The sequence below is a fragment of the Herpailurus yagouaroundi genome, unplaced genomic scaffold, assembly GCF_014898765.1.
Source record: "Herpailurus yagouaroundi ecotype Mexico unplaced genomic scaffold, PumYag 139, whole genome shotgun sequence".
Classification (NCBI taxonomy): Eukaryota; Metazoa; Chordata; class Mammalia; order Carnivora; family Felidae; genus Herpailurus; species Herpailurus yagouaroundi.
In genome coordinates this window covers 49,342,018-49,362,187 of record NW_024412394.1, presented here as the reverse complement: position 1 = coordinate 49,362,187, position 20,170 = coordinate 49,342,018, and the positions used below count along the sequence as shown (strand labels likewise).

Below are 20,170 nucleotides of genomic sequence, written 5' to 3'. Positions count from 1 at the left end.
GAAGGGAAGCATTTAAACACCATCCTGCCCCAAATGGGCAACAGCCATTATTTCCTTTCCTTTGAATGTGCACCTTTGAAGGGATTCATATCTACTTCCAGGGTACAATGAGGATTCTCAGATTGGCTACCCCTATACCAGTCCCTGCCAACAGTTTTGTTGTATCTGCTTGTAAATAACTAGGCTCTTCTTTCAAACAGTTCTACTTCTCCAGACCGTCACCCCTACCCCCTCAATTAGGATGCACTAGCAAGACTGTACTTGATGTTTGACATCAGCTTGTGATAGTGCCCAGAGTGGGATGGGTTTCCAATTCTCCCCATTGAGCAGCTTTGCTTTCCTGGTATAAATGAATGTGATACTTCTTGGTGTCAAAGAATCAAGGCCCAGAGAGATGGAAAAAGCCACTCATCCCACATCCCATGATGCAAGTGTCTTTCCTTTCATTTGTTTCAAGAACACGATACCTTCTGTTTTCACCACCTCTGACTCCTACAGATCCCAGCATATACCTGCCACTGGCCTGCTCAGTCAGCCAAAAAAAGCCATTACTGGTTCTTCATGGCTAGATTTTATTCTTCCCCTTTGAAGACCAGTGCATCCCTGAGGCAGTGATCCTCATCCTAAAGCAATAGATGGAAACCGTCAGAGACACATCAGCATTTACTGGTAGCATTACATTTTACACTGGTCCTTTAACTTTTTTTTTTTTTTCCTAAGTGGGCTTCATGCCCAGCGTGGAGCCCAACTTGGGGCTTGAACTCATGACCCTGAGATCAAGACCTGAGCTGAGATCAACAGTCAGATGCTTAACCAACTGAGCCACCCAGGTAGGTGCCCCTTTTTTTAAACCTCTATTTGTGCTGAACAGTTGATGACATTATAAAGGCTTCTGAGGGTAAAGGAAATTTAAATCAAAGAAAAAAAGTGCTGCCCTACAGACTCTTCTGAAAGAATCTCTCATAATAAACCTATTGACAGGACATGACAGAACACTAGTGAATAAGGAATAGACTGGAGAGTTTAAAGCGATGCGTACTATATTGTCTTTGGCATCTATACATAAACATACATTCATTCAACCAACACTACGCTGCATGCTGGGCATCCGAGACTTAAAATGCACAGGCCTTATCCTTGTAGCTTTCACAGGTTAGTTGGGCAGACGGATGTGCAAATAAATCATTGCCCGGGGGCTGCTGATTGTTATGGACAAGAGAGAGAACACGACTTTACAGCTTCCTGGAAGGAGTCCAGGCCTTGGAACAGCTGGACCTGGATCTGGGTTTCAATTCAGCTGCACTGCATGCACTTTAGCTGTGTGACCTTTAGCTGTGGGGCAAGTTACTTAGTCTCTTTGAGCCTTCTCTGGTTTATAAAGTGGGGGCAAACAATAACTTTGCACAGTTGTAGATAAAACAGGTATAGATAATGTGTCTTAAGCACCTGGAATATGGTATGCCCCTTAATGGTACCCACTTGGACTTGGCCCCAGCATCATTTTCATCCACCTGGTCTTCACTGGCTCTTCTACCAACTCACTGTGGAACAGATCATGCGTCTTCATATCTCCACGCCTCATTTCCACTTCTGCAAAGTATGGGGACAGAGAAGACTCAGAAGCCATTTGGGCTAGAAACACAGACCAGCCCCATCCAATGCTGGGCTCCCTTCTGCAATATCCCAGGCAGTTACCCAATGTATTACGGTTCTCCAGAGAGACAGAACCAATAGTCTAATCTGTCTATCTAGTCTGTCTGTCTGTCTTTCTATCTATCTATCTATCTATCTATCTATCTATCTATCCATCCATCCATCCATCCAATGGTCCCAACTGCCTCTGCTATGCCACTGCAGAGCTGGGGTGCTCTCTGCAGTGAGCAGGTCAACAAGCCCTATGAGGCTGCTGGATGGGGGAAGGATAGCCGCTCCTCAATCCTTCTCCCCTCAGAGTGGCAGCAGCTTTTACCCCTGGATTTTCTCTCAGGGTGCACACTTCCTCCCTGCCTAATCCTGCCAGAGATCAGACCTGCCTCAGGTAGTGAGGCCAAGTGGGGCAGTAAGAGGTTGATCCCAGCCCCATCAGGGAAGCGAGGTCTCCTGTGGAGGTGGGCCCAGGTGGGAGCACCCTGTACGCACCCATCGCCTGGCGGGTGTCTCTGTGGAGGGGATGGTTCCCACAATTCTTCTTGCAGTTTGAGCTAACAAAGGTGCAACTTTTCTCCTGCAGATGCTGGTTGGTCCTTGGTCCATTTTTCTGGCCCCAAGCATGAATTATTTTTTCATAATAGATGAAAGTTCTAGAAGCATGTTCTGAAAGAGGAAACAAGACAAATAAAACTAGACTCAAAGGGCTTGTAAAAGTCAGTCCTGAAAACCCACCTGGGACCCTGTATATGTCACAGATACCAGGGATCCAATCAAACCCTGTTGCAGAAGACAATTCTAGGTTGACCCAGAGATGAATGCCCACGTAAGAGCTTCTATTCCCAGAAACCTCTGATCCCACCTGCCATCTTCTTATTCTTCTCCGGTTGTTGTTTTTATCCAAAATCCAGGTCTAAAACTATAAGCCAACCTTTTCCAAAGCTCCATCTTTGCCCCTTTTACAATTAGCCAGATTTTTTACTTTGTAAAATGTGGAAAGTGATCCATTGTGGCATATTCTATTTTGCAGTAATCTATCCTTGATCCTAAAAATATGCTACACTTAGGCTCCCTTGTGCAGAAAGAGCAAGAAGTAGCAACAAAGTATAGAAGACGGAACTTGGGTTGAGTCAGACAGGCTTAGGATAAAATTCCAGGTCATTCACTCATCCAGTAAATATTAATTTATGTCCCTGCTATGTACGAAGGACTATGCTTCATCACATCCTAATTGTATGACTTTGGGCAAGTCATCTATTTCTGTATCCATAAAATGGAAATAATTACAGAAAGGAAGCCCACGGCAGTGTCTAGACCACCATCAGGCTCTTAATGAAGTGCGTATCTTTCCTCCTCTTCTTTAGATGCTTTGTTGATTGTTCTATAAAACTTCTCAGCCAGGGGCGCCTGGGTGGCTCAGTCGGTTAAGCTTCCGACTTTGGCTCAGATCACGATCTCACAGTCCATGAGTTCGAGCCCTGTGTCAGACTCTGCTGACAGCTCAGAGCCTGGAGCCTGCTTCAGATTCTATGTCTTCCTCTCTCTCTGCCCCTCCCCTACTCATGCTCTGTCTCTCTCTGTATCTCAAAACTGAATAAATGTTTTTTAAAAAAATTTTTTAAACTTCTCAGCCAAAGGGCTCAATAAATTAGTACAGTTCATCCTCAAAACATCCATCCAATAATCCTTGTTAATGCTGAGTCAAAAAAAAAGACCTTCTCTCTCTTTTTTAATGTTTATTTATTTTGAGAGAGAGAGAGCATGAGCAGGGGAGGGGCAGAGAGAGGGAAAGAGAGAATCCCATGCAGGCTCCATGCTCAGTGTGGAGCCTGACTCAGGGCTTGAGTTCATAACCACAAGATCATGACCTGAGCCGAAATCAAGAGTCAGATGCTTAACTGACTGAGCCACCCTAGCACCTCAAGACCTTCTGAAATGACACAAAGAACCTAGAAGTAATAGAGATTTTAGATTTAATATAATATTAAAAATTCAAAGATGCTATAAACAGGGATAAGAGACCAGGAGACTGGGAGAAAATCTTTCTATATATATACAAAGAGTTAACATAATATCATATAAGAGCTCCTAAAAATCAGAAGAAAAACAAATATCCCAACAGAAAAGATAGGAAAGGATCATTCTTGGTAGAAATACAGATGACCAATAAACATGAACAACCTGACCGGCAATTACAGATGTAAATTAAAATGAAGGGGAACATGTCTAGTTCATCAAATTGCAGGGGTGGGGGGGGAAGATAATGGCTGGTATGAACAAGAATGTGGGAAAAGAGGTACCAATGTACTGATAAGAAAATAAATTGGTGTGGTCCTTCCTAAGCAAAAATTTTCAGCATCTATCAAAATATAAAACATGTATGCCCATTAAAACCAACAATTCCACTTAAAGATATATGTATGAAACATTCACTGCAACATTGTATGCAGGAGAAAAAAAAGTTAGAATGGCTAACTGGCCATCAAGTGTCTTATGGCTCATTAATACCATACAAAAGCATGAAGTGATGTAAAACTGAGGTAGTTCTGGGGCACCTGGGTGGCTCAGTCAGTTAACAATCTGACTTTGGCTCAGGTCATGATCTCATGGTTCATGGGTTCGAGTCCCACATTGGGCCCTGCACTGATGGCTCAGAGCCTGCTTCAGATTCTCTGTCTCCCTCTCTCTGTCCCTCCCCTACTCATGCTGTCTCTCACACAAAAAAATAAGCATTAAAAAAAAAAAAAAAAAAAAAAAAAAAAACAGGCATTTTCACAAATCCTGACATGGGAAGATCCCTGTGATGTATCATCAACTGAGAAAAAGCAAATTGCAAAGACATCTCCACATCTCTACATGATCACATCTATATTTTAAAAATTAACATATATGTGTGGACATATATTTGTCCTCAAAGATGGATTATGAATACCTTGAGAAAGGTAGGGGTGTGTTCCCAAGCTGTTCACAGCAGTTTCCTTTAGGGAGAAGTGAGAACTGAATCTAGATGAGAAGAGATGAATCCTCACATGGTCAGGTTCCTATTTTATTCTCTATGTTCTTTTATATTGCTTTAATTTCTTTCAATGAGCATGTATTACTTAATTTGAAATACAACAAGTAAGAAAAAAACTGTTCTTCCATGCAAACCATAAATGATGGTACCCCTGGTCTGAGCCACATGCCTCTTTCACCTGGGTCATTGTGTAAGCCTCTAGCTGGCCTCCCTGATTGTACTCTTACCCCTTGTCTTAGTCTATTCAGGCTTCTATAACAAAATACCGTAGACAGGGTGGATTATTTATTTCCCACAGCTTTGGAGGCTGGGAAGCCCAAGATAAAGGTACTGACAGATTCACTATCTCGTAAAAACCCATTTCCTGGTTCATAGATAGCTGTCTTTTTTCTGTGTCCTCACATAGCAGATAGGATAAGGAACTCTCTGTGGCCCCTTTTATAAGGGCACTAATCCTAATCACGAGGGCTTTACCTTCATGACCTAATCACCTCCCAAAGACCCCACCTCCAAATACCATCATATTGGTGATTAAGTCTCAACATATGAATTGGGGGGGTGGGGGCACAAACATTCAGACCATAGCAGCCCTATAATAGACTCTCCAGAAAGTGTGTTTTTTAAAATGTATGTGTCAGATCACCACCACCCCTCTGCCATCCAACCCAGATTCCTTTCTGTGGCCTATAAAGCCCCATATATCAGCTCCTGACTGTTTCAACCTCACCCTTATCTCCCCCCTCCTTGATAATGGCCCAAGGGAACTCTGCAGGGCCTTGGCACAGCTGGCTCCATCAGTCATGCCAAGTCTTGAGGCGGGTGGTGCATCCCAGGCAGAAAGACCAAGAAGTGCAAGCATCCTCAGCTTTTGAAGCTACAAGAGAGCACTCTTTATCACTTGAATGCCCCGAAAATTGGAAAACTTCACAGGACAACCTTCTTCCTAATGCCAAAACCTCCCTCCTCTATAGCCATGGTTCTGAACTCTGGCTGCACACTGGAATCATCTAGGAGCTTAAAAAAATACTGGTGTCCAGGCTCCATCAGCAGAGATTCTCATGGGGGAAAATTTCAAAGCTTCCCTAGTGATTTTATGTGGAACTCAGCAAGAGAATTACTGCTCCATTGCATCTCTGCATTCAACAATGAGGAAACGTCTTGTTTTCAGAGGGTAGTATGGGTTCCTAAAACTCAGCCAGCCCTCCTCCCCAGGCTCACTTGGCCAGACCGGAAGTCTGCTTTCCATGCCCAGCTAAATCTATCCTCCAAAAACCAACCTTGACCAAAATTATTTAGCAATCAATGAGCTTGGACTTGAAGAAACTGTGGGGTTGGGTGAAAGTAAGGGAAATGTCAGAGCATAAAATCATGGCTCCTCCAAATGACTTTTGTAACCTTCTAAAATAGAATGCATTTCTATTGCAGGACAATTCCCTCTATGGGACACATCATAAGTGACAAAGCAACTGTGGTCCTACCAGAAGTCAGTTCGCTCTGAAATGTCAAAATGCATCTGACTGAGCCCTAAAAATTCTGCCATGTAGGACCTAAGACAGTGTAGAAAGCAGTTTACAGTCCATGTTTTGACCCTAGATGATTATAATCCTGTTTGCTGCACTAATTTCTAATTAAAGATCTCTCTGTTGGCAAGAAGCATGATGTGTCAGCCACAGTGCTCTGGAGTTGACAGCTGTGGCCTCAATCCCCAAGTCTTCCTGCCACTTGGGAAGTGAAGTCTCCTGTCAACCCTGTAAGAGGTCTGGGGGAAAGTTACCATAAGTAGTAAAGCTCTGTGTCCAAAGACATTATTTGTAATTCCCAGAAACATTAAAAAAACAAAAACAAAAAACAAAAACAAAGGGAAGAAAGTAGAAGACAAAAAAAGAAAGGGGCCTATCATCTTCATCATCTTTTCTCCAAACTCACAAAAATGGCTGGCCTCTCCCAAAAGATAATCTGAGAGATTAAGAAAATCTGTCTCTACTAAACACTACCTTGTCTCCCTCAATTCTCTGACAAAACAAATGCTCCTCTTACATGGAAGCAGGTACAAGAGAGGGAAAATGATTAAAACTGTATTGCTGACTTCACAAATGTAGGTAAGAAGCACGAGTCACTGGCAAGGTTACTCTAAAATAGTGGTTTTCAACACTGGCTGCACATTGCAATCACCATGAGAGTTTAAAAAATACTAATCCTAGGGGCACCTGACTGGCTCAGTGAGTAGAGCATGTGACTCTTGATCTTGGAATCAGTGTTTATATATATATATATATACATACATATATATACATATATATATACACACACATATATATGCATATACAGTACAACCTTGGTTTGCAAGCATAATTCATTCCAGAAACAAGCTTGTACTCCAAAGCACTTGTATATCAAAGTGAATTTCAAGAACCATTGGTTCAGTTGTGATCATGTGACATTCAGCATCACACACTACTCATATTGCAAGACATCACTTGTTTATCAAGTTAAAATTTATTGGAAATGTTTGCTCATCTTGTGGAACACTCACAGAACAAGTTACTCGCAATCCAAGGTCTTACTGTATACAGTTTACATATGTATACACACATATATATGTATATAGTTCACATATATATACATACATACATAAATACTGATCCTGCATCCCCCCCACCCCAGAGATTTTGGGTTAAATGGAATTGGATGGGTCCTGGGCATGACAATTTTTTAAAGCTCCCAGATGACTGTAACTCGTGGCCAGGGCTGAGAACCCTGCTGTAGTTTGTTATGGGGTTCCAAGTAGCCACACTCTGATCTTAAACACAGTCTCCTGGGGGCGCCTGGGTGGCTCAGTCGGTTAAGCGTCTGACTTCAGCTCAGGTCACGATCTCACGGTCCGTGAGTTCGAGCCCCGCGTCAGGCTCTGTGCTGACAGCTCAGAGCCTGGAGCCCGTTTCAGATTCTGTGTCTCCCTCTCTCTCTGCCCCTCCCCTGTTCATGCTCTGTCTCTGTCTCAAAAATAAATAAACGTTAAAAAAAAAATTTAAACATAGTCTCCTGAATAGATGGCCGGTCACTGCCAAGAAATGAATATCAGTTTGAAAGAAGTATTATAGGAAAACTCTGAGTAGGATGATGCCTCCTCAAGATATGGCTTTAGTGTGGTAAAAATATCTCTAAACTCACAGGATATATGAAATTGGGATAGAGATTCAATCATCATAGATTTAATCATTATCATTAACAGGAAAAAGCAAGTGTATAAGTTCAACCAAGTGAGCTCAACTAGGGGGATTTCTTTCTAATGGAAAAAAGCTATTATGGGGTGCTTGGGTGGCTGAGTCAGTTAAGTGCCTGACTTTGTCTCAGGTCATGATCTCACAGTCTGTGAGTTCAGGCCCCACATTGGGCTCTGTGCTGACAGCTCAGAGCCTGGAGCCTGCTTTGGATTCTGTCTTCCTCTCTCTTTGCCCCTCCCCTGCTCACTCGCTCGCTTGCTCTTGCTCTCACTCTCTCTCTCAAAAATAAACATTAAAAAAAAAAAAACTTTTAAAGCTATTAGGAGCAGTGGATAAAGCAAATGTCATTTTTTCTTTTTCCAGAACTGAGAAGAGTCCACAGCAAATATCCATTATGTCTTAACAATGGCCAGGAAATGCTTATTCCACACTGGCTTTTCAGAGAACAGAATTAAAATCAATACTATATTGATTTTAGTCTTTGTGAAATATAGCACCAAATATTCGTATATGACCTTTAAATGCCAGAGCTATTAAAACAATGGAGCACTCCCTCCTTCTTTAGCAAGACAAGGGCTGCTGAAGGTTACAAATGCTCTCTTTTGATCCATTTTCCACACTGTGATAGAAAGACCTTTCTAAAATGTAATGCTGATCCCTTAACTCCTCTGCTGCACACCCTCTATGGGTTCTCCATTGCCTTCCCACAAGGCCTCCATGACCCTTCTCCACCCTTCCCTCTCCATAGCCTTCCTACCACTCAGTGCTCCAGCCACATGTAGCTCCCCAGACATCCCTGCTGTGTCACGCCTCTCAGCCTTTGTCTATGCTGCTCCCTGTACTGGGATGTCCTTCTTTCATGCAGCCCAGTCCTCCTAGTTCTGGAGAAATTCACTACATCTTTCAAGACTCAATTCAAAAACAATAAAAAAAAAAAAAAGACTCAATTCAAAAGTAACTTCAACAATGAAGCTTTTCCTGACCCATTCATAAAGAATTGTCCACTCCTTCCTTTGCCTGCGCACTCCTTCTAACATGGCACCTTACACTTGATCACATTTATGTTTACCTGTATAACTTCCCCATCTAGACTCTGAGCCCTTTGATGGGAGAGACAGTATTTTATCCATTTATAAACCCAGCTCTTGCAAGACTGAATGATATAAAGTAAGTGTTCAGTAACTTTATTTCATGAACTGAATTTAACTGAATGTACTGAATGACTGGATTCAACTCTCTATAAATTAACCTCCCTCACCTCCTCTCCCTCTCTCTCAACACACACGTATACACACCAGGAAATTGGAAAGGGACGACTAAGAAGCAGCCAGAGTGGAACATCTCTTGTAATAGTTCTATGATCAGTCCTTACTTACCATTGATGTTCTATACCCAGTGGCAGAAGGCAGAAGCGAGGGACTATTTTCCCGGTGCAGAAGATCCAAGCAAGAGCTGTTCTGAGAACTGAAGCTTCTTGAGTCACTGTGCAACTGTCCCTTTTCAGACAGCAATCTGGACAGAAAGCTGGCCTTGCGACTGTCCAGGTGAGATCTGTCTGTCCAGACCCCACTCTCTCTCATGCTGCCATCGCTGTCTCTACAGTGACTGTGCAACTCTGTAAGAGGCTCTCCTGAGGGTCGTAGATCCTGGGACTGCTCCCAGGTTCCTATTGCATAGGATGGGCAATGTCTAGGAGCCATCTCTGTACCTAGCCAGGACTGGGACTTCACATTTTCTAGGCCAAATGAATGGCCTGGTTGCTGTCCCTGGTGCTGAATTAGAGTACTGTCATCCCAAGGACATGGGCTGTGGACATGGAGCTGTTCTCTGTGCTGATCCTTCTCAGTCCACTCTTTTTTAATACAGCAAGGGTCTACTTCAAGTTGCCTGGGCTGTAGGCTTTCACATGTGTTTTTAGACTTCAGCACATTGACTTGAAAGACTTGCTGTTGATTGTTGGCTTGAAGTAAAGAGATTCTTTTAGGCAAGGGAGAGCAAATCATACAAGGCTGGGCCACCGAATATTTTTTCAAATGGAATGGAGTGCCACTTTCATCCTCAATGTCCTCATTGCTGGATTTCTCATAAAGTGCCCTCATGATTTTCCTGATCCCCAGATGAGATATTTCCAGTACATTAAGGAACAAAGAGATGGCTGCAATGCTGTGCATAAAGAGCATGAAAATTGTCTTCTCTGTGGGCCTGGATACAAAGCAATCCACTGCATTAGGGCAAGGAGATTGAGTGCATTTGTAAAGGGGGTGCATTTGAAACCCATAGAGAACATACTGGCCTATCATGAACCCTACTTCCAGCACAGATCTCGTTAAGATGTGTAAGACATAAGTACGGAGCAGACATCCTTTCAGAGGGACTTTATGGATTCTCTTCTGCTCCTCCAATCTCTTCAGCTCTCTATCTATCCTTTGTTGCTCCTCCAATTCAAGCTCTGGATTCTCCATCCGGACTCTAAGGTGTGACTTTTTCCTCTGCCTCTCCTTTTCAAAGGCCCTGAGTCTATAAAGTGCATGGCCCATATACACCAGAGAAGGAGAAGACACAAAGATTATCTGTAAAACCCAGAACCTGATCAAAGAGATAGGGAAAGCATCATCATAACAGATATTGTTGCAACCTGGCTGCTGGGTGTTGCAGGCAAATGCTGACTGTTCATCATCCCAGACATCTTCAGCAGCCACACCCAGTACCAGCATTCGGAAAATGAAGAGAATGGTCAGCCAGATTTTCCCCACTATAGTTGAGTGGGAGTGAACTTCCTCTAGGATGTCACCCAGTAAATTCCAATCCCCCATGGTAAGAGATTAATGTCTGAAACATACAGAAAGTACTGAAGTTAATAGCACCCATGGATATAATGTATAAAGACACAGGCTCATTAATAAAGCAGGTTCTTTTTTCATGTCAGAAAAGCTATGAAGCATTTTCCAGCCCTAATTATTTATGGCCCATGCTTGATGAAATAGGATACTTCCAAGGAATATGATTTGGGAAGAAAAAAAAAACTCAAGACCCTGCACAATCTGATCCAATTTCCTGCCTATCCTTTCCTTCTCTCTGACAAAGTTGACTCATTCCATATATGCAATGGCCCTCATATTTGTACAATGCATTCCATCTCAAGTTTTGTTCATTTCTCTGCCCAGATGAGAGGCCCCACTAACCAGACATCCTACATGATCTTGCATGAGTCTCAACTTTTCCAAGAAGTTTTCCCTTGCCATCCCAAGTCAGAGTGGTTTTACCCGTTCCTAAATGCCCACACTATTTTTTATACCACTCATTTGGCACTGTGCCTAAAATGAGTTTTGTGAAGGCTGTGTCTTACATCCCTCATCTTGTACACTCTTTGCAGATAGGGACACATTCTATAGCATTTTGTTCTTTGCACACAGAAGGTATCAATAAATAATAGTGGGATGAATCATCTTTCCATTTTAAAACTCGGTTCCTTGACCTTATCACTGGAATAATCATCACACATACAACAAAAAAAAGTAAATCCTCATTATGTATTATATTATCCATGCTCCCACTGCAAGAAAACAAATCAGCCAAATATACCCGCTGGAACTGGCACAGGATAGCAGTAAAGATTAAGCAGACACAGAAACAGTACCAGACATGTGATAACATTCACAACGCCACATCTGGAACAGCATGTTTTCATGAAAGCTTTGCTAACTTAGAAGAAAAGTGAATATAAACTGCTTTTCTAGCAAGCTTGGATCCAGGAAAGAATTAAAGCAGAGCTGACATGAATAGGTTATTTGGTTTACCCTAAAAAAAAAATGTTTTTCAAAGTTCAATGAGATTAAAAAGTTAGATTAAAGGTTTCTAAGATGTAGAAGACTTCCCAATATGAAAGATATGAAGAAAAAACACGAAAAGTGTTATTAAGTTAAAAACCAATAATGAAAGAATTTTCTCTTCCATAATTCACCCATTCAATAATATTTACTAAATCTTACTATCATCTAGGCATTGTCCTAGATGCCAGGGAATTCAACAGTGAACAAGATATACCTGGTCCAGCCCTCACAGTATTTGGTCAGTAAGGAATCTCACTAACATAAAATGAACAAATCGTGAAAAGAATGGATGAATATCAACTCAAAAATACAAGAGATGGGGCGCCTGGGTGGTTCAGTCAGCTAAGGATCCACCTCTGATTTCAACCCAGGTCATAATATCACAGTTATGAGATCAAGCCCCACATCATTGGGCTCTGAGCTGGGTGTGGAGCCTGCTTGAGATTCTCTCTCTCCTTCTCCCTTTGCCCCTCCCCTGCTTGTGCTGTCTCTCTCTTTAAACACACACACACAACATGGAATCACTACATTTTCCCAATGTATCTCCCAAAAAAATAAATTCCAAGTGGAATAAAGTATTAAATGTAAAAACGCCAACCATAGGGGTGCCTGTGTGTCTGGCTCATTTGGTTAAGCACCCAACTCTTGGTTTAGGTTCAGGTCATGATCTCACAGTTCATGGGATTGAGCCCTGCATCGGGACAGACAGCACAGAGCTGGCTTGGGATACTCTCTCCCTCTCTCTGCCCCTACCCAACTCTCTCATCTCTCTGTCTCTCTCAAAATAAACATTAAAAAAATTTTTTTAAGTTAACCATATAAGTATTATAATAAAATATGAAAGAATGTTTTAGAATCTTGAAATAGAGGAAGTTTTTTTTAAGCACATCAATGCCAGAAATTATCATTGGAAAAAATTTTTAGATTTTACTCAGCAAAACTGAATGGCAAAACTGGAGCTGTCCCAGAAGGCATTTGGGTCTAGAAGACAATAAAAACAACAACAAAAAATACAAACTAAATGTAAACATTTGTGAATAATCACTGAATAGGTAGAGAGGAGATCACCCAGGGACAAGAAAAAGTGAGCCAATGACAAAACCCTGAAAAATAACATAGGAGAATACGTCTACAAATAAAATACAAATAAAATGAATACAAATAAAGTAAAAGTGAGAAATGGCCAAAGAAAGTTGGGGGGCAGGGGGAGATTATGAAAACAGAGAACCATCACTGAAACCAAAGGATAGAGTTTCAAGGAGAGACACAATGCCAAATACACATATACATACTCCTATTTATATGAATTAAATGTGGGATATACCATGCTCAGGGATTGGAAAGCTCAGTATTTGTAAAGCTGTCAGTTCTCCCCAAATGAATTGATTGATAGATTCAATGTGAGATTTTATATCAGATTAAAATAAAATCCTATAAATGTACATATATATGTATGCACATGTATATGGTGTGTGTGTATATATATATATATGTATATACACATATGTGTGTGTATATATATGTATATATATGTGTGTGTATATAGTAGATATATGTAGAAATATATATATATGACTTTGGACTATATGACTATATGACTACGGAGACTTTATGACTTTGAAAAAAATACAGGGCACACACCAGGAAGTTAATACAGGTTATTGGAGGTCTCTAGGAAGTGATGACAGTGGAGGGGGGTAGGGGAAAAAAAAAGGAAAAAGAATAAAGACTCTTCTTCTAAGCAAGTACAACTAATTTTTTATCCAAAGTAAACATTTATATAAATTTACCTGTATATGCATACATATATATAATTTCTTTTAATAAAATATAAATAGTAGATACCTCTCTGAATTTGGGAGGGGTATTAATGAGACTTTTATTTTACTCTATATGCTTGCGAATTGCTTGAAATTCAAAATTAAGAAGGTAGTTACATATACTACTTGTAAATAAAATATTAGATTTAAAAATTTTGGACTTATGCCTTATTAGCTGAAGCAACAATTTACTAAGTTCTATCCTCTCTTAAAGAGTTCAGGTGCTTTCTCATTATTTCTTTAAAAATCTACAGACATTATTCTTTTTTTCAAAAATTTTTAAATGTTTATTTTTGAGACAGAGCAGGAGTGGGGGAGGGGCAGAGAGAGAGACAGAATCCGAAGCAGGCTCCAGGCTCCAAGCTGTCAGCACAGAGCCCAACATGGGGCTTGAACCCACAACTGCAAGATTACGACCGGAGCTGAAGTCGGACACTCAACTGACTGAACCACCCAGGCGCCACTAGACATTATTCCTTATTAAAAATTAATTCCTGAGGAGCCTGGGTGGCTCAGTCAGTTAAACATCCGATTCTTGATTTCAGCTCAGGTCATAATCCCAGGGTCGGGGGATTGAGCCCCATGTCAGGCTCTGCACTGAGCATGGAACCTGCTTAAGATTCTCTTTCCCTCTGCCCCTCTCCCCCACTCGTGCACTCTCTCTTTCTCTCTCTAAAATAAAAAATAAAGATAAAAAATAATAATTCCTTTAGCACTTAAAAAAATATCTAGAGCTTCTATTTTATATAAAAACACTGAAATGGGAAAGTTAACTCAATTTGTTAAATTATCCTCTACTTGGCAGTCCTAACCTATTTAATGTTTCTATTGCCAGTATCCCTTTAAAACTTGGGAATTATTATCTTTAAATAACAAGTAAAGGAAAACTGGTCCAACATGGAAAACAGGAATACAATCATGCATATTGACATGCAAGAGCAAAATCCTTTAGACAAATATTCCTGTTTCCCAAAAGTAACTACTTTTTATCAATAATGAAAACAGGTCCTAGAAATATTCTTGAATTTTATTATCAAATACTAATTTAGCATCTCTCATGTAAAAACTGGTGTTCCTCTCCTGAATTTTATTTCAGATCTTATCTTTCTATCCCCACAGGGATTTCCTATATTTCTCATAAACAAGGAAGTCCACATATTTACCACTTACCTTATAGGTGGTCAAAAATAATAGTAACTGCTCACAGAACCTTAAAGTTGGACCGTGAGTGGCTAATTAGTGAAAAACTGCTGCTGGTTGCAGATATAAAGCGTCTAATCAGCTGGGTGTGGGGCAGGATCCAGAATGAGCACAGTAGTTTTGATCAATGGAGTCTAACCTAGTTCTCTCTAGAGGTCAAAATGTCCTCTGGGGCTTTGCAATTCTCTTGTGATATTTTCCTCTAATTGACCCCATGCCTGAGCCCCTCCTGGTATATCATATTTACAAATGAAAAGTGAAACAAATGAGAATTTTCCTATCTTTTTTGTGGATGATCACAGTGATTTGAGTTTTGGGTGCATTTCTTCCAACCAATTGGGAATCCATGTCATAGATCAATGGGTCACGTCCAATTTCATTCAACAGCTGCCTGGGATGAGTCTTGCCTCATGAAATGTGAACAAGTAAAAATGGAGTGACAATCAAGCCCAAAGTGTTCTTGCAAATCATGCTAGGCTGCAAGTAGTAACATCTCAAAAAGAGATCAATAAACCAGAGAGGGGGCTGTACATGTCTGTAGATTATGCGTGCTACCAATACTCTATTAGGCTGAAACAGGCAGCTCAGGATATCCCCACCGCCCCCCCAACCAACTCCAAGTGGATAATCTGAAAGCCTTAGAAAGCTCTGTCAGATTTTTTGGAGAAAGTATTTGAATTCCAGAGAGGTCAAATAACTTGCCCAATGTGGACAGAGATTAGGTCTCCTAATTCCCAGTCTTACATAACATCTACATTAGTCACATCTCAAGTACAGTCTTACTGCCATCTTAGAAGGGGTGACAGCAAGGGTGTTACTAGAACCCAATGGTGACTTCAAATCACAGCTCCTATGCACATTTCTGAGCCTGCTCTTTTCTGCTTAAATTTTGAAAGTATATAAAACTATTTAGGGTGGCTGGGTGGCTCAGTTGGTTAAGCATCCAACTTCAGCTCAGGTCATGATCTCACAGTTCGTGAGTTTGAGACCGACATCGGGCTGTCTGCTGCCAGCACACAGCCCACTTTGGATATACTGTCCTTCCCTCTCTCTGCCCCTCCCCCACTTGCTTGCTCTCTCAAAAATAAACATTTTTTAAAAACTATTAATAGTTCCTATCACCCGCCTATTCTATTTCACATATTTAGTTTTTAAAAAAGGATAATAAAGGCTAAACAGGTGAGGAGCTCAAATTTCCACTATATCGCACACTAGCCTCAAGTACAAATTGCCAGAATTAACTAGAGGCAAAAACACATGATGTATTAATATATGTATTTGTATAGTACTGGGCATACTGTCCCAAAAAGCCCTTGACATTTAATTCTAAAATTCACCTGAAGACTAATGAATGTAATACCTTTAATGCATTTTGTCAGAGTCAAACATTAAAATCATACATTATGCATTGAGTAATTCAGAATGGTACACAAGAAACTCCTATTAGTTGCCTCAAGGGAGGTAACTGAGTGACTGGGGAACAGGTGGGATGAATACTTTTACATTGAATCATCTGAACAGCAAATGCATTACCTAACTCAAGATAATAATGTTTAAACCAGAAAGTGAGGTTTAAAAAAACCAAAAAGCCCACAACCCTATGTTGATGTATTTAAAAATCTCCTGCAGGGGCACTTAGGGTGGCTCAGTCAGTTAAGAGTCTGACCTTTGCTTTCGACTCAGGTCATGATCTCACATTTGGTGAGTTGGAAGCCCACATGGGGCTCTGTGCTGACAGTGCAAAGCATGCTTGGGATTCTTTCTCTTCCTCTCTCTCTCTGCCCCTCCTCCACTCACTCTCTCAAAAATAAATTTTAAAATAAACTTAAAAAATAAAAATAAACTTTTCCCTGATAAAACAATCTGATCATTCTTGAAGAGTTTTAGCAAGCAGAGGATTGGCACAAAGTCAGCAACTCTCCCATATCCTCATAGTAATAATGTGAAATGTCCCCATGAGGTAATACTGCCCTGCACTGCTGCTGGGGGGGAGGAGCTCTACGCACTGCCTCATCCCCACCAGCCCAACGGCTCAGCAGGAATTAGCACACTAAAGGATGAGAATCAGTGCCATAGAGAACAAGTTTTGTTTTGTTTTTTCAAGTTCCAACTTTCTCTCTCACCAAAAGAGATGTTGAATCTATGAAGTCACTGGCAGGCCCAGGACACACTCAGAGAAACAGAAGGGAAAAGGAAGTTTAGAAAGAACAAACGTAACAGGATGGAGGAAGGCGCACCTGGAATGAGAGCTCCACTAGCTACCGCCTCCGTGCTAGTCAATGGTATCAATACTTTCCATGTCACTGCACTCACAGCTGGTGATATACACTCCCTAGGGCCACGAGGGGTTGTTGGTTTTCTGTAAGCAGCTGTAAAACATTAGAACTGGGAAGGCTGACATAATATCAGTGAACAGAAATTCCGAGTCATAGAGGGTAGCAGCAGCAGAAGAGGAAAGCTCATTTGTGTCAAGTCCTCATCTGCTGAGATTCAGAGGAACTTACAATAAGAAAATAAGAGATTCCCAGAAGAAAGTGTGAGAAATTATAGGAACTGGGTTAACCTATCAGGTTCCTAGCAGAGAATTTGGTGTTCCTCAGATAAAAGGTATTACCATGCCAAAAGATAACCACACCAATTACAGAAAAACAGAACTGCAAAATAAAAGGTCGAGGTGAGTGATTTTCAAAACACCGTAGGGGCGCCTGGCTGGCTCAGTAGGCAGAGCATGCAACTCTCAGTCTCGGGCCTATGCGTTCAAGTCCCGCATTGGGTGTGGAGATTACTTAAAAAATAAAATCTTTTTAAAAAAGTAAAATAAAGGTAGTTCTAAGAAGCATGAAATTAAATCCCACCTTCCACTTGGAAAAACATTCTACGACAGTGTCAACCTCACATTAATGAATATATGAAATTCATAGCTGACTGTCTCATATTTAGGAGACACCACAGCTTAATAAACATAGTAGTTCACTCTCACCACTTTCAGCAAGTCCTCTCCCAATCCCAGGATGTGTGCTCGTGAACATAATTTAACCTACTATCCTGGCCTTCAATTACATATCCTTATGGGAATTTGTTCTACAGATTTACCTGCACATGTATAAAATGATGTGTACAAAGTGATTCATTACAGTACTGCTGCATTTGCAGAAGATAAGAAATGCCAGAATGTCCATCAATAGGGAAATGGTTAAACACAATAAACTCTCATTTATTATTATTCTCCCACCCCCACTGCCCACAAGGGGTAATCCCTCCAGCAACCCTTTGTCCTCTATATTTAAGAGTCTCTTGTGTTTTGTCCCCCTCCCTGTTTTTATATTATTTTTGCTTCCCTTCCCTTACGTTCATCTGTTTTGTATCTTAAAGTCCTCATATAATATTTGTCTTTCTCTAATTTCACTTAGCATAATATCTTCTAGTTCCATGCATGTAGTTGCAAATGGCAAGATTTCATTCTTTTTGATTACTGAGTAATACTGAAGTAAATATATATCACATCTTCTTTATCCATTCATCCATCGACGAACATTTGGGCTCTTTCCATACTGTGGCTATTGTAGATAGTGCCGCTAAACATTGGGGTGAATGTGCCCCTTCGAAACAGCCTATCTGTATCCCTTGGGTAAATACCTAGTGGTGCAATTGCTGGGTCATATGGTAATTCTATTTTTAATTTCTTGAGGAACTACTATACTGTTTTCCAAGGTGGCTGCACCAGTTTGCATTCCCACCAGCAGTGCAAAAGAGATCCTGTTTCTCCGCATCCTTGCCAACATCTGTTGCCCGAGTTGTTAAATGTTAGCCATTCTGACAGGTGTGAGGTGGTATCTCATTGTGGTTTTGGTTTGTATTTCTCTGATGATGAGTGATGTTGAGCATTTTTTCATGTGTTGGTTGGCCATCTGGATGTCTTCTTTGGAGAAGTATCTGTTCATGTCTTTTGCCCATTTCTTCACTGGATTATTTGTGTTTTGGGTGTTGAGTTTGGTAAGTTCTTTATAGATTTCGGATACTAACCCTTTATCTGATATGTCATTTGCAAATATTTTCTCCCATTCCATTGGGTGCCTTTTAGTTTTGCTGATTGTTTCCTTTGCTGTGCAAAAGCTTTCTATTTTGATGGGGTCCCAATTCTTATTTTTGCTTTTGTTTCCCTTGCCTCCAGAGACGTGTTAAGAAGTTGCTGTGGGCAAGGTCAAGGAGGTCTTTGCCTGCTTTCTCCTGGAGGATTTTGATGGCTTCCTGTCTTACATTTAGGCCTTTCATACATTTTGTGTTTATTTTTGTGTATTGTGTAAGAAAGTGGTCCAGGTTCATTTTTCTGCATATCGCTGTCCAGTTTTCCCAGCACCATTTGCTGAAGAGACTGTCTTTATTCCATTGGATATTCTTTCCTGCTTTGTCAAAGATTAGTTGGCCATATGTTTGTGGGTCCATTTCTGGGTTCTCTATTCTGTTCCATTGATCTGGGTGCCTGTTTTTGTGCCAAACCTTCTTAATTTTTAAACCACATAAATGTATTATCTAGACAAAAATTTTGATTAAATATATGTAATTTACCCACAAGAAGCTAAGTCTATGCCTTCCCCAACTCTTCTCTGCCTCGCTGTCCTTCAAGGATCAGATCATATAGCACTTCCTCTATGTTGCCCCAACTTGTTCCTTGTAACACTAGTATACCACTTCTCACAGTTAGTTGGGTGTTTGTCTTCCCGGGAAGCTTAACTCCTTCAGAGGAAGAATGATTCATCTTTTTATCACCAGCTCCTATCACAATGTCAGGACTTAGGCACCTCAAGATACATTTAATTTTTAAAATATACCTCAGGGGCGCCTGGGTGGCGCAGTCGGTTAAGCGTCCAACTTCAGCCAGGTCACGATCTCGCGGTCCATGAGTTCGAGCCCCGCGTCGGGCTCTGGGCTGATGGCTCAGAGCCTGGAGCCTGTTTCCGATTCTGTGTCTCCCTCTCTCTCTGCCCCTCCCCCGTTCATGCTCTGTCTCTCTCTGTCCCAAAAATAAATAAACGTTGAAAAAAAAAATTTAAAATATACCTCAAGTGCATTGAATCAAATCAGTCATAATCCTTGTATCAAGGCACACACACTGCCTTTATTCTTCCATGGAAGAAATCTTTTAAAGTTTTTATTTATTTGTTTGTTTGAGAGTGAGAAAGAGAGAGAGAGAGAGAGAGAGAGAGAGAGAGAGAGAGAGAACGAGCCAGGAAGAGAGGCAGAGGGAGAGAATCCCAAGCAGGCTCCATACTCGACAGAGCCCATGTGGGGCTTGATGCCATGACCTCGGGATCATGACCTAAGCCGAAATCAAGAGTCAGATGCTCAACTGACTGAGCCACCTAGGGAACCCCCAAAATTTATTTTCTAATAATAGAGTCAATATCCATGAACCCATACCAAACTGAGAACTAG

The 20,170-nt window shown here is 41.0% G+C and overlaps 1 protein-coding gene across 1 annotated transcript; it reads right to left on the bottom strand.

Annotated features, from left to right (window-relative positions):
• Positions 1 to 1,022: 1,022 nt before the first annotated feature.
• GJA10 (gap junction protein alpha 10) lies at positions 1,023 to 15,542 on the bottom strand. The gene is made up of 4 exons (XM_040474175.1): positions 14,708 to 15,542; positions 9,264 to 10,716; positions 2,140 to 2,313; positions 1,023 to 1,590 (listed from the first exon to the last, which is right to left on the bottom strand). The coding sequence occupies exons 2-3, from the start codon at positions 10,698 to 10,700 to the stop codon at positions 2,275 to 2,277; spliced, it is 1,476 nt and encodes a 491-aa protein (XP_040330109.1). The 5' UTR covers positions 10,701 to 10,716; positions 14,708 to 15,542; the 3' UTR covers positions 1,023 to 1,590; positions 2,140 to 2,274.
• Positions 15,543 to 20,170: the final 4,628 nt, after the last annotated feature.

Bases quoted from the DNA above. Each gene is read 5' to 3' on its own strand.
- GJA10 (XM_040474175.1), bottom strand. From the start codon at position 10,700: ATGGGGGATTGGAATTTACTGGGTGACATCCTAGAGGAAGTTCACTCC. The intron at 2,314-9,263 runs GTAAGTAAGGAC...TTCCTCTTTCAG, and splicing joins CTGGGTATAGAACATCAATG to AACATGCTTCTAGAACTTTC.